The 13,040-nt window shown below is 43.0% G+C and overlaps 1 protein-coding gene across 1 annotated transcript in view; it reads right to left on the bottom strand.

Moving 5' to 3' along the window:
- The window catches only part of LOC137616558 (uncharacterized), a 142,425-nt gene that overhangs the window by 91,514 nt on the left and 37,871 nt on the right, over positions 1 to 13,040 (bottom strand). The window contains exon 8 of the mRNA XM_068346420.1: positions 1,654 to 1,847. Coding sequence (XP_068202521.1) covers positions 1,654 to 1,847 — 194 coding nt within the window. The remainder of the gene's footprint in view (positions 1 to 1,653; positions 1,848 to 13,040) is intronic.

The raw sequence follows: 13,040 nt of genomic DNA, 5'->3' as shown, positions 1-13,040 counted from the left end.
TTTGACATTACTTCTCCCCTGGGCTTGGGAGCATGTAAGAGGTCCCGGACTAGGTGAACGACAGGCACGAACAGACGAACCCTCGGACGCAACACTGTAACACTTTGCGCCTCGGACGCAACACTGTAACACTTTGCGCCTCGGACGCAACACTGTAACACTTTGCGCATATCACTTTATCACTTCGATTTTCTGTTTTGCACTTATTTCTACCTGAAACACGCAATTCTACCCTTCGTTAAAAGGTAGTAATTGCGAAATCAGTCGTATAATGCAAGCTCATTAATACCAGCAAAAAACAGAAAACATATTTTAAGATAAAAAAATCAGTGGCTGGGAAAGAGACTAAACACTAGTTCATATAACTACGTTTTCAATCTCTCACCGCACATAGCCTGGGGACGAGAATAAAAACCTAAAAACGTTTTATTCTTCCTCCCCGTACAGCGACTAGGGACGCGAGTAACACGAGAACAACGTTACCCGCTTGAACGGAACGTTTCCTCTCCTCTCTCTCCCTCCGTCTCTATCTCTCTCTCTCTTTCTCTCTTGATTTCGCACCTAAGAGAAGAGCCCAATTATATTTCGTCAAAAAAAAACATGTTATTTGACTAAAGGAAAAAACTGAAAGGTTTTTCAATAAAAAGTTCCTTTAAATTAGAATTTAAAACATTTAAGCTAAGAAAGAATGAACAAAACGTCAGAATCGATTTACTCTTACTGCAAAGTGAAACCGTGATACACTCTCTCTCTATCGTAACGATAGAGCGCATGTTGAACGTCCTGAACGTCAACAACTGCGTAGCATAAAAAAAACTAAACGTTAGTTCATCTTTGAAAACAGTACGAAGACTATCAAAGAAATTCTTTCATAAAATATTACATTTAAAAAGTTTTAAATCCTTAGCTCTTTAAAAGCTAATTACAATATAAAGGGCTCAACGTTGATTAACTTCGGTTTCCAAGTTAGGACCGCCTACTCTCAGGAAAGGTCTATATAAATAAAACATTAAAATTTATTTTTATATGTTTATAATAAAAGGAAAGTTAATCGAAGAGGCCTAATAAAGGCGGAGAGATATAAAATATATAGAGGAAAATCTATAACGTGATAAGAATTACTAAAAGCCTAAACACACTTCCGTCTAAGGGAAGGGTCGGCCATTTAAAAGTGAAAGAAAGTCCATACTCTCTTTGTCACCATAATTAAATCTATCCAAAACGAGTTCAAGATTTAAGATGAATATAAAACACCTGCATAGCGAAAGCTCAAAACTAGAATAAAGTACTTCACCAATTAGTTGTGAAAAAACTCCAGTTTAGCAACAGCGAATAAGAGCGTCTTGTCGATAGCTCGACAGAGAGAAAATTGAGTTCTTTGTTTACAATGAGTACTGGGTATCTGAACGACAGATGGCGCTGTTGTGTACACCCCCTACCTGTGTAGCGATCGCTGGCGAATTTTTCCGTAGAGTTTTTCTGTCGAGCAACAGAGTTGCAGCTATTATAATCACCGGCTAAGTTAAATATTGAAAAACAGGGGTTGTCCCATAACTGATGATAAAATCATCCATATATATGACTGGACATTAAAAATATTTCTTAAAAAATCACAATAAAATGGAGGCATACTACTTTTGCTCGTTTCCTTACCTTTTGCACCAGATGGCATCAGGAACATCAAAGTGCAAACCCAAATACTTGCGCAACACAGCCATGCAGCGTTTGGAAACCATTTCTTCCGAAGTTTTCTCCATCTGTCTGGCAGCTTCTCCACAGATCCACACACACAGCATATTTGGTTGTCCGACAACTTCATAAAACCCAACAATGTTTTTTTCCCAATTCTGTTGAAAGAAACGGCCAAAAATGAGGAGTAGGAATGACACATTGTTCATCATGGAACTAGATTAATCGTTTACTTTTCTTTAAAAAAATATCATATTTACCTCAAAGTGATGTAATACCACACTACAAACAGGATTTACCATCATCAAAGACCAATGGGAATACTTTCATTATTTAAAAATATATAAGATAAAAATGAACAGCAGGCTAAAATTCATTGCATGCACTGGAGCCAAGCTCATTAAGAAAATAATCCTGTTAAAAAACAACCATTTTATGAAAAATAACTTTTTAATTTGTAATATTCTCTACTGTGGTAAACCAAATCTTGACTGATCAAATATAATATTATCATGGAATGTAGATATACATAAAGCGTCTTTTTTCTTCCAATCAAAATGGCGGGCAAGTCCAAAACAGAAGGATGTCCTAGAGGGCGCTCGTGTTGGGTGACGGTGGCGTGGTCCAAGTGTGGTTTCTGGGGCCTTTGTTACGGCCCTTCCCTTTGATGAAGGAATTATCTAAATGGAAGACAGCCTGTGAATAGTGGTTTTCCCACGCCCCTGATGTATACACCACACCCACGAGGTGCTCGCGCGAGGGTAGTAACCTCTGCATTCCATGCTTTTATCTTTCTCTGGTATATTTGGAAGATTTATATCAGAAAAGTGTAAAGAAGGACTCTTTTCACCGGCCATCACAGGTCGACCCAGAAATGATTATTGTACTGTATTCACATATGTGCCCAGTATACACACTGGTAGGCTTAAACTATTCTCTTTGTAGTTTCCATAGATGTATGAGAAGGGAAGGTGGTGCGAGGTTGAATGTCATGTTGAATGGAGAGTTACTTGAGGAGGTGGATCAGTTTAAGTACTTGGGGTCTGTTGTTGCAGCAAATGGTGGAGTGGAAACAGATGTACGTCAGAGAGTGAATGAAGGATGCAAAGTATTGGGGGCAGTTAAGGGAGTAGTAAAAAATATAGGGTTGGGCATGAATGTAAAGAGAGTTCTGTATGAGAAAGTGATTGTACCAACTGTGATGTATGGATCCGAGTTGTGGGGAATGAAAGCGACGGAGAGACAGAAATTGAATGTGTTTGAGATGAAGTGTCTAAGGAGAATGGCTGGTGTATCTCGAGTAGATAGGGTTAGGAACGAAGTAGTGAGGGTGAGAACAGGTGTAAGAAATGAGTTAGCAGCTAGAGTGGATATGAATGTGATGAGGTGGTTTGGCCATGTTGAGAGAATGGAAAATGGCTGTCTGCTAAAGAAGGTGATGAATGCAAGAGTTGATGGGAGAAGTACTGAGGAAGGCCAAGGTTTGGGTGGATGGATGGAGTGAAGGAAGCTCTGGGTGATAGGAGGATAGATTTGAGAGAGGCAAGAGAGCGTGCTAGAAATAGAAAGGAATGGCGAGCGATTGTGACGCAGTTCTGGTAGGCCCTGCTGCTTCCTCTGGTGCCTTGGATGACCGCGGGGGTAGCATCAGTAGGGGATTCAGCGTTATGAAGCTTCATCTGTGGTGGATAACGGTGGGTGGGTGGGCTGTGGCACCCTAACAGTACCAGTCGTACTCGGTTGAGCCCCTTGTCAGGCTGGGAGGAACGTAGAGATGAGAGGTCCCCTTTTTGTTTCATTTGTTTGATGTTGGCTACCCCCCAAAATTGGGGGAAGTCCCTTGGTATATGTATATATATATATCTTTAAAATGTTATTTTGATAATAAAATAAATTTTTGAATATACTTACCCGGTGATTATAATAGCTGCAACTCTGTTGCTCGACAGAAAAACTCTACGGAAAAATTCGCCAGCGATCGCTACACAGGTAGGGGGTGTACTCAACAGCGCCATCTGTCGTTCAGATACCCAGTACTCATTGTAAACAAAGAACTCAATTTTCTCCTCGGTCCACTGCGTCTCTATTGGGGAGGAAGGGAGGGTCCTTTAATTTATAATCACCGGGTAAGTATATTCAAAAATTTATTTTATTACTGTATCAAAATAACATTTTTCAATATTTAACTTAGCCGGTGATTATAATAGCTGATTCACACCCAGGGGGGTGGGTAGAGACCAGCAAAATATGTTTACATCATATGAGCTAAGAATTTTTATTTCATTTTAGAAGTTATCAAAATAACAAAAACAAAATAAATAGGTACCTGGTAAGGAAGTCGACTTGAACAATTACTCTGCCTTTTTAAGTACGTCTTCCTTACGGAGCCTCGCGATCCTCTTAGGATGCTGAGCGACCCCTAGGATCTGAAGTATCAAGGGTTGCAACCCATACAACAGGACCTCATCAAAACCTCTAATCTAGGCGCTTCTCAAGAAATGACTTTGACCACCCGCAAAATCAACCAGGATGCGAAAGGCTTCTTAGCCTTCCGGACAACCCAAAAACAACAATAAAAACATTTCAAGAGAAAGATTAAAAAGGTTATGGAATTAGGGAATTGTAGTGGTTGAGCCCTCACCCACTACTGCACTCGCTGCTACGAATGGTCCCAGAGTGTAGCAGTTCTCGTAAAGAGACTGGACATTCTTAAGATAAAAAGACGCGAACACTGACTTGCTTCTCCAATAGGTTGCGTCTATCATACTTCGCAGAGATCTATTTCGTTTAAAGGCTACGGAAGTTGCGACAGCTCTAACTTCGTGTGTCCTTACCTTCAGCAAAGCTTGGTCTTCCTCATTCAGATGGGAATGAGCTTCTCGTATTAACAGTCTGATAAAATAGGATAAAGCATTCTTTGACATAGGCAAAGATGGTTTCTTAACTGAACACCATAAAGCTTCAGACGGGCCTCGTAAAGGTTTAGTTCGTTTTAAATAGAACTTAAGAGCTCTTACAGGGCATAAGACTCTTTCTAGTTCATTTCCAACCATATACGATAAGCTTGGAATATCGAACGATTTTGGCCAAGGTCGAGAAGGCAGCTCGTTTATGGCTAGAAAACCAAGTTGTAGAGAACATGTAGCCGTTTCAGATGAGAATCCGATGTTCTTGCTGAAGGCATGAATCTCACTGACTCTTTTAGCTGTGGCTAAGCATACCAGGAAAAGAGTCTTTAAGGTGAGATCTTTCAGGGAGGCTGATTGTAGCGGTTCGAACCTGTCTGACATAAGGAATCTTAGTACCACGTCTAAATTCCAACCAGGTGTAACCAAACGACGCTCCTTCGTGGTCTCAAAAGACTTAAGGAGGTCCTGTAGATCTTTATTGTTGGAAAGATCTAAGCCTCTGTGACGGAAGACTGATGCCAACATGCTTCTGTAACCCTTGATAGTGGGAGCTGAAAGAGATCGTTCTTTCCTCAGATATAAGAGGAAGTCAGCTATATGAGTTACAGAGGTACTGGTCGAGGATACGGATACTGACTTGCACCAGTTTCGGAAGATTTCCCACTTCGATTGGTAGACTCTAAGGGTGGATGTTCTCCTTGCTCTAGCAATCGCTCTGGCTGCCTCCTTCGAAAAGCCTGTAGCTCTCGATAGTCTTTCGATAGTCTGAAGGCAGTCAGACGAAGAGCGTGGAGGCCTTGGTGTACCTTCTTTACGTGTGGCTGACGTAGAAGGTCCACCCTTAGGGGAAGTGTTCTGGGAACGTCTACTAGCCATTGAAGTACCTCGGTGAACCATTCTCTCGCGGGCCAGAGGGGAGCAACTAGCGTCAACCTTGTCCCTTCGTGAGAGGCGAACTTCTGCAGTACCTTGTTGACAATCTTGAACGGAGGGAATGCATATAGATCTAGATGTGACCAATCTAGGAGAAAGGTATCTATATGAACTGCTGGGTCCGGGATTGGTGAGCAAAATATTGGGAGCCTCTTGGTCATCGAGGTTGCGAAGAGATCTATGGTTGGCTGGCCCCAGGTGGCCAAAGTCTCTTGCATACATCCTTGTGGAGGGTCCATTCTGTTGGAATGATTTGTCCCTTCCGACTGAGACAATCTGCCATGACATTCAAGTTGCCTTGGATGAACCTCGTTACTAGTGATATGTTTAGACCTTTTGACCAGGTGAGGAGGTCCCTTGCGATCTCGTACAACGTCAGATAGTAGGTCCCTCCTTGCTTGGAGATGTACGCCAAAGCCGTGGTGTTGTCCGAGTTCACCTCCACCACTTTGCCTTGAAGGAGAGACCTGAAGCTTTTCCAGGCCAGACGTACTGCCAGTAGCTCCTTGCAGTTGATATGCATTGTCCTTTGACTCGAGTTCCATATTCCCGACCGTCTAATGTCGCACCCCAGCCTACGTCCGATGCGTCCGAGAAGAGAACGTGGTTGGGAGTCTGAACAGCTAGGGGAAGACCCTCTCTTAGGTTGATATTGTCCTTTCACCAAGTCAGACAAGACTTTATCTTTTCGGAAACCGGGATCGAGACCGCTTCTAGCGTCTTGTCCTTTTTCCAGTGAAAAGCTAGATGATATTGAAGAGGACGGAGGTGTAGTCTTCCTAGTGACACAAATTGTTCCACGGATGACAGCGTCCCTACCAGACTCATCCACAGCCTGACTGAGCAGCGTTCCTTCTTCAGCATCTTCTGGATGGATAGCAGGGCTTGATCTATTCTGGGGGCTGATCGTCTTGTTGTTCAGCAACGTCCTCATCAGAGGGTTCCTCATCCGAAAACTGATGAGGAAACGGCAACGGAGTGGGCAACGTCTGGCTCGCTGAGTCCGGTCGCACTGGTGGATGCGTGACGGAGCCGGACGCAATATCATGGAACTGCTGCACAGTCTGTGAACTGTCAACAACCATGGGTGCGCGAGGAAGCACAGCGTCAACCCGAGACTGTCTAGACCGTCTGGGTGGTGCAGTCAACACCCTACCGGGTTGCTGAGGTTGACGCACTGCGTCAAAACAAGTCACCTCTGCTGGTTGTTGAACGTCCTGAACGTCAACAACCACCTCCGAGCGTCGCTTAACGTCAACGTGCGGCTGGCAACCCACACTGGGTCGCATCGGTGGAGGAACCACCTCCACTGGCAGACGCGAGTAGGTTACCTCAGCGTCAACAGGGCGCACAACCGACCAGTTGGAAGGTTGTTGGCCAGAAGGTTCGGTAGCAACCTTCTCCGCATTTAAGTCCTCTATCAAGGACGCAAGCTTGGACTGCATGTCTTGCAGCAAAGCCTATTTAGGGTCTACGGGAGCAGGTGTGGCAACAGACGGGGTTAGCGACTGAGGCGGAACCGTTTACCATCCCTGAAAGCCTTGTTATGCGTGACATAATTGTACAGCAAAACTTCAAAGGCTCGAAAACAGCTGTGAAGTTGACCTGTAAACAACTTGGAGCGTCTCCTGGCTAGGCGCCAGGGAGAGTCTACCAGAATTGAGAAGTCTATCTGGGCAGAGGCATGAACTCCCAAGCCGAGAACTTCTCTCGTGTCATATCAGACTCTCGCTCTATAAACCAGTTTAAAAGAAGGGAAAGCAAAGGCTGTATCCCCCAAACTCCTCCTGGTGAAAAACCAGTCGCCTAGCCAACGTAACGCTCTCTAGGAGAGCGAGAGAGCACTAGCTTAAAAACAACGGCTTCGAAGTAGCTAGGCCTAGTGTAAGCTCTGACGTTTAGGCGAACGAGGAGCAGCAGTTACAAAAAGATCCGGACGAAGATCCTTAAAAAAAATCATCATGATTTAATTAAAGTCCATAGGAGGCTAAGCAGCTTTAGGCTCCTCTCCATCTGACAGAGTCCTCAAGGGAATATCAGTAGGAGGGAGAACAGCAACTTCCTCATCTACAGGAACCTTGTCCGATAAAAGCTGAGTCTCAAGCAAGGGAGAGACCTACCGTGGTGGCAATGCTTTACAAGCAGAGTCCACACTCACTGGTGCATTAGTAGCGGACCAGAACGCAACGTCATGTAACTGCTTGACAGTCTGTGAACTGTCAACAACTGAACTGTCAACCACAACAGGTGCGCACAGCGTCCACTCGAGACTGCTTTGACTGCCTAGACTGAGCAGTCAAAACGACTCTAGAATGCGGAGGTTGACGCACAGCGTCAAAACAAGTCAACTCCGATTGTTAGTGAACGTCTTGAACGTCAACAGGAGTATCAGCAAGTGGCCTAACGTCCAAATGCGGCTGAAAAACCACACGAGACCGCATCGAGTGTGGTTCTAAACAACCTGACTGACGTGACTAAGCTACGCCAACGTCAACAGTAAGTACAAAGGAACGTTAGGTTGGCTGAAAGCCAGGATATCGATGAGATAAACGGCTAGACTCAACGGACTAATCGGTAGAATAGTCTTCCATAAGGGAGGCAAGCATATACTGCATGTCTTGCCATACAACCCATTAAGGATCAACGGAAATGGTTGCGGTAAGAGACGAGGGTAACGTCTGTGACCGCAACACTTTGCCTACAAAAAAAGACTCTCGGAGTCTGTGTTACGCTTTTGTTAGGCGGCGAGCAGTTATCCGATGACTGCAAAGGGTCAGAGCTGTCCTAATGGTTGTAACCAGGACGCTGGACCTGTCCTGAAAGGACTGACTTTCGCTTAAGGGCTTCGAAACCTTGTGACAGGTTTCTTATGCGAAAAGCCTTCGGATGACGAGGAGAAACAACGTCTCTCTCGTCTTATGGTAGGGAGATCTTGGTAAGATACACCCGATACCATAGAGGGAAAAAACGTCTGTTCGTTGGTCAAGGCCTCTCGAACCCATAAGTCGTTTGACATTACTTCTCCCCTGGGCTTGGGAGCATGTAAGAGGTCCCGGACTAGGTGAACGACAGGCACGAACAGACGAACCCTCGGACGCAACACTGTAACACTTTGCGCCTCGGACGCAACACTGTAACACTTTGCGCATATCACTTTATCACTTCGATTTTCTGTTTTGCACTTATTTCTACCTGAAACACGCAATTCTACCCTTCGTTAAAAGGTAGTACTTGCGAAATCAGTCGTATAATGCAAGCTCATTAATACCAGCAAAAAACAGAAAACATATTTTAAGATAAAAAAATCAGTGGCTGGGAAAGAGACTAAACACTAGTTCATATAACTACGTTTTCAATCTCTCACCGCACATAGCCTGGGGACGAGAATAAAAACCTAAAAACGTTTTATCCTTCCTCCCCGTACAGCGACTAGGGACGCGAGTAACACGAGAACAACGTTACCCGCTTGAACGGAACGTTTCCTCTCCTCTCTCTCCCTACGTCTCTATCTCTCTCTCTTTCTCTCTTGATTTCGCACCTAAGAGAGGAGCCCAATTATATTTCGTCAAAAAAAACATGTTATTTGACTAAAGGAAAAAACTGAAAGGTTTTTCAATAAAAAGTTCCTTTAAATTAGAATTTAAAACATTTAAGCTAAGAAAGAATGAACAAAACGTCAGAATCGATTTACTCTTACTGCAAAGTGAAACCGTGATACACTCTCTCTCTATCGTAACGATAGAGCGCATGTTGAACGTCCTGAACGTCAACAACTGCGTAGCATAAAAAAAACTAAACGTTAGTTCATCTTTGAAAACAGTACGAAGACTATCAAAGAAATTCTTTCATAAAATATTACATTTAAAAAGTTTTAAATCCTTAGCTCTTTAAAAGCTAATTACGATATAAAGGGCTCAACGTTGATTAACTTCGGTTTCCAAGTTAGGACCGCCTACTCTCAGGAAAGGTCTATATAAACAAAACATTAAAATTTATTTTTATATGTTTATAATAAAAGGAAAGTTAATCGAAGAGGCCTAATAAAGGCGGAGAGATATAAAATATATAGAGGAAAATCTATAACGTGATAAGAATTACTAAAAGCCTAAACACACTTCCGTCTAAGGGAAGGGTCGGCCATTTAAAAGTGAAAGAAAGTCCATACTCTCTTTGTCACCATAATTAAATCTATCCAAAACGAGTTCAAGATTTAAGATGAATATAAAACACCTGCATAGCGAAAGCTCAAAACTAGAATAAAGTACTTCACCAATTAGTTGTGAAAAAACTCCAGTTTAGCAACAGCGAATAAGAGCGTCTTGTCGATAGCTCGACAGAGAGAAAATTGAGTTCTTTGTTTACAATGAGTACTGGGTATCTGAACGACAGATGGCGCTGTTGAGTACACCCCCTACCTGTGTAGCGATCGCTGGCGAATTTTTCCGTAGAGTTTTTCTGTCGAGCAACAGAGTTGCAGCTATTATAATCACTGGCTAAGTTAAATATTGAAAAATGAATTTTACATCAGCACCAATAGTTGTAGGATATCATAGTTTTCATATAGTTCATTTATATAGCCATTATCATTAGTTAACATATGAAAGCTCTCTGTCTCTGTCTGTCTGTCTCTCTCTCTCTCTCTCTCTCTCTCTCTCTCTCTCTCTCTCTCTCTCTCTCTCTCTCTCTCAGATAGACAGATAGACTGGAAGCAGTACAAGCTAGGGTCACCAAACTAGTTCCAACACTAAGGCAATTTGGATATAGACAGAGGATGAAACATTTGAACTTATCTGATTTGATTTACAAACTCAACGACTAAGGGGACAGTTAATAGAGGTATTCAAAATTCTTAAAGGAATAACAAATGCAGATTACAAAAATCTATTCACACTCAGCACAAATCAGTCCAGAGGTAACAGATACAAACTGGAATTAAAAAGATACAACACCACTCAATGTGGCAATTTCCTTGCATACAAAATAGCAAATACTTGGAACAGACGACTCCCAGCGGATGTAGTAAACAGTAACACGGTAAACAAGTTAAAAAATAAGTTAGACAAGATAATAAGAATTCTCAAAATGCTTAAACTAAATCGCTCTACCAAAGAGCATATGGAGTCACTGCGGATGGACTAAAAAGTATTTGAGACATCCAAAATCAATCAATCAATCAATCTCTCTCTCTCTCTCTCTCTCTCTCTCTCTCTCTCTCTCTCTCTCTCTCTCTCTCTCTCTCTCTCTCTCTCTCTCCTGTATTCTAAAAATAAAAGAAAATACTTTGGGCTTTAGAGCCTTTAAATATGCGGCTCCGAGACTATATAATAAGCTCCCACGAAACATTCGAATGATTGAAGACATTAAGGCTTTCAAGAGGAAACTGAAGACTTTCATATTTCATGAGTCCTTTGACAGTGAGGATTTAACAGTATACGAACAATACGCAATATGAAACGTTAAATACTCTGAACGAACAAGGTAAAACGACAGTGGAGGTTCTGTAGAGAGTGGGGTTCCCCTGCTGTATGGGACCGGAAAAGCAGCCATCAAAGTAAAGTAAAGTAAAGTACCAACTTTCCAAGATAAATTAATTCCTTTTTATACAAGAAAATAGATTATTTCTCAAGGAATAGTTGTCCTTACTATTTACAACAGACTTGAGATGTCATCACAGTGAACAAAGTGGTCATAAAGTTAAACAGTCGTAAGTGGTATACAGTAGGTCGTAAATCGACGACTACCTGTAGCTGGACACTGTGCAACGCACGAGCTGTTTAGAATATACCCTGGCACCTCAGGATCCTTATAGGATGATGGCCTGGGCAATCGGTAATAAAAAAGAATTTAGCAATGTGACTTGACCAGTTAAGAGTAAAATGGGAGCCAAGCTCCTCGCTTAACCTAGACATTGCCCAACTCAACCTCGCTTGGAGTACAGGGACATAACAAACAAATACATATACTGTATCAAGTTGCACAAAGGGCATGGTACCCACCTGCAGTTAGAGGAGGTATGATTGCAGAGTTCCTTGGAAGCTGAGCCAAAAGGAAATGGCCAGTCATTAACACATTCATTCTAGATTTACTCACGGGTAACATCTGCCCTAAACAAACTGCTACTTGTCCTCAAGGGAGCTGAGGTGTTAATTGACCATGTTTTGTGCAGCCACTACAGGACCTAAGGTTAATGTGTCTAGGTTCCTGTGCGTTATGTTCTGCAGGTGGTGGGTGGTGAAATTGTTTTCCCATTTCCACATGCCCCATCGTAACACCTGCATCACAGAGAAATTCTTCTCAAACGGCAAGGATGTGCTGATAAGAGAGTGGTGTGATTGAATGGTTCTCTCAATTACCTGCCTGATTCCGGAAGATATCAAATTCTACATGATCTTCTTGGTTCTCTCTATGCTTACAAAGAGCCTGCTGATCTGTGGGCAGGCTCTTTCGGTTCTTTTCAAGTATTTCTTCAGCACCCTCACAGGACAGAGTAATAGCTATTCGGAATCATGTTACGAAACGGAGACTCTCAATCTGGAAGGTTCCGTACTCAGGGACGAATCTAAGTGTCACTTTCCCCCATCTATGTGAATGGGCGATGTCATAGGGCAGAACATGTAGCTTGATGATTCTCTTAGCAGAGGCCAGGGCTAAAAGGAACTGTTTTCAGGGTCAAGCCTCGATCTGATGCGTGATGAAGAGGTTCGTATGGGGCTCCTTCCGATAAATGTAGGAACTTGACTACATTCCAAGGAGGTAGTCTGACTTCTGACTGAGGGCATGTGCACTCAAAATTTCGTATGAGGAGAGTTAACTCCGTCGAGGAGGAATTATTAACTTTATTCTGTTTGAAGACGAAGCTCAAGGCCGAGCGATAGCCTTTTACTGCTGACACTAAACAAAATTTTTCCTCCCAAAGGTACAATAAGAACTCCGCTTTTATTGGTATAGTGGCACTGAGAGGAGCAATACTTCGTTCACATCAACCATCAGTTTGCCTGATATACTGAGGCAGACGATTCCCAGAGGTATCCTGCCATTCTCTTTGCAACTGGTCTCGAAAAGCCCTTCTTTGCGAGCAGTTGCTGGATAACATTCAGGCGTGAAGAGGAAGCGATAGGACCGCTTGATGGAATCTTTCCTCGCGTGGTTGTCTGAGCAGATTGAGATGTGTGGGGAGCTCCCTTGGTGTCTTTGTGAGCAGATACAAAAGGTCCAAGAAATCTTCCTGCATGATGACACAGCAGAGCTATTAGGGTCATCAACAGATTTTGAGATGTCCCCTTACTAGGCAGACAGGGGGGAATGTGTAGACGTCCATCTTGTCCCACGGATGTTGGAAGACGTCTTGCCAGAATGCCAAGGGACCCAGTACTGGAGAGCAGTACATCGGAAGCTTTCGGTTTAGGGATGTTTTAAACAGGTTGATTGTTGGCGAACCCCACAAAATCAAAATTTCGTTGACTATCTATTATTTCAAGGACAATTCAGAGCCTACTATCCGAGTCCTCC

This window comes from Palaemon carinicauda, chromosome 22, assembly GCF_036898095.1.
Source record: "Palaemon carinicauda isolate YSFRI2023 chromosome 22, ASM3689809v2, whole genome shotgun sequence".
NCBI classification, from domain to species: Eukaryota; Metazoa; Arthropoda; class Malacostraca; order Decapoda; family Palaemonidae; genus Palaemon; species Palaemon carinicauda.
This window is presented reverse-complemented; position numbering and strand designations above follow the sequence as displayed.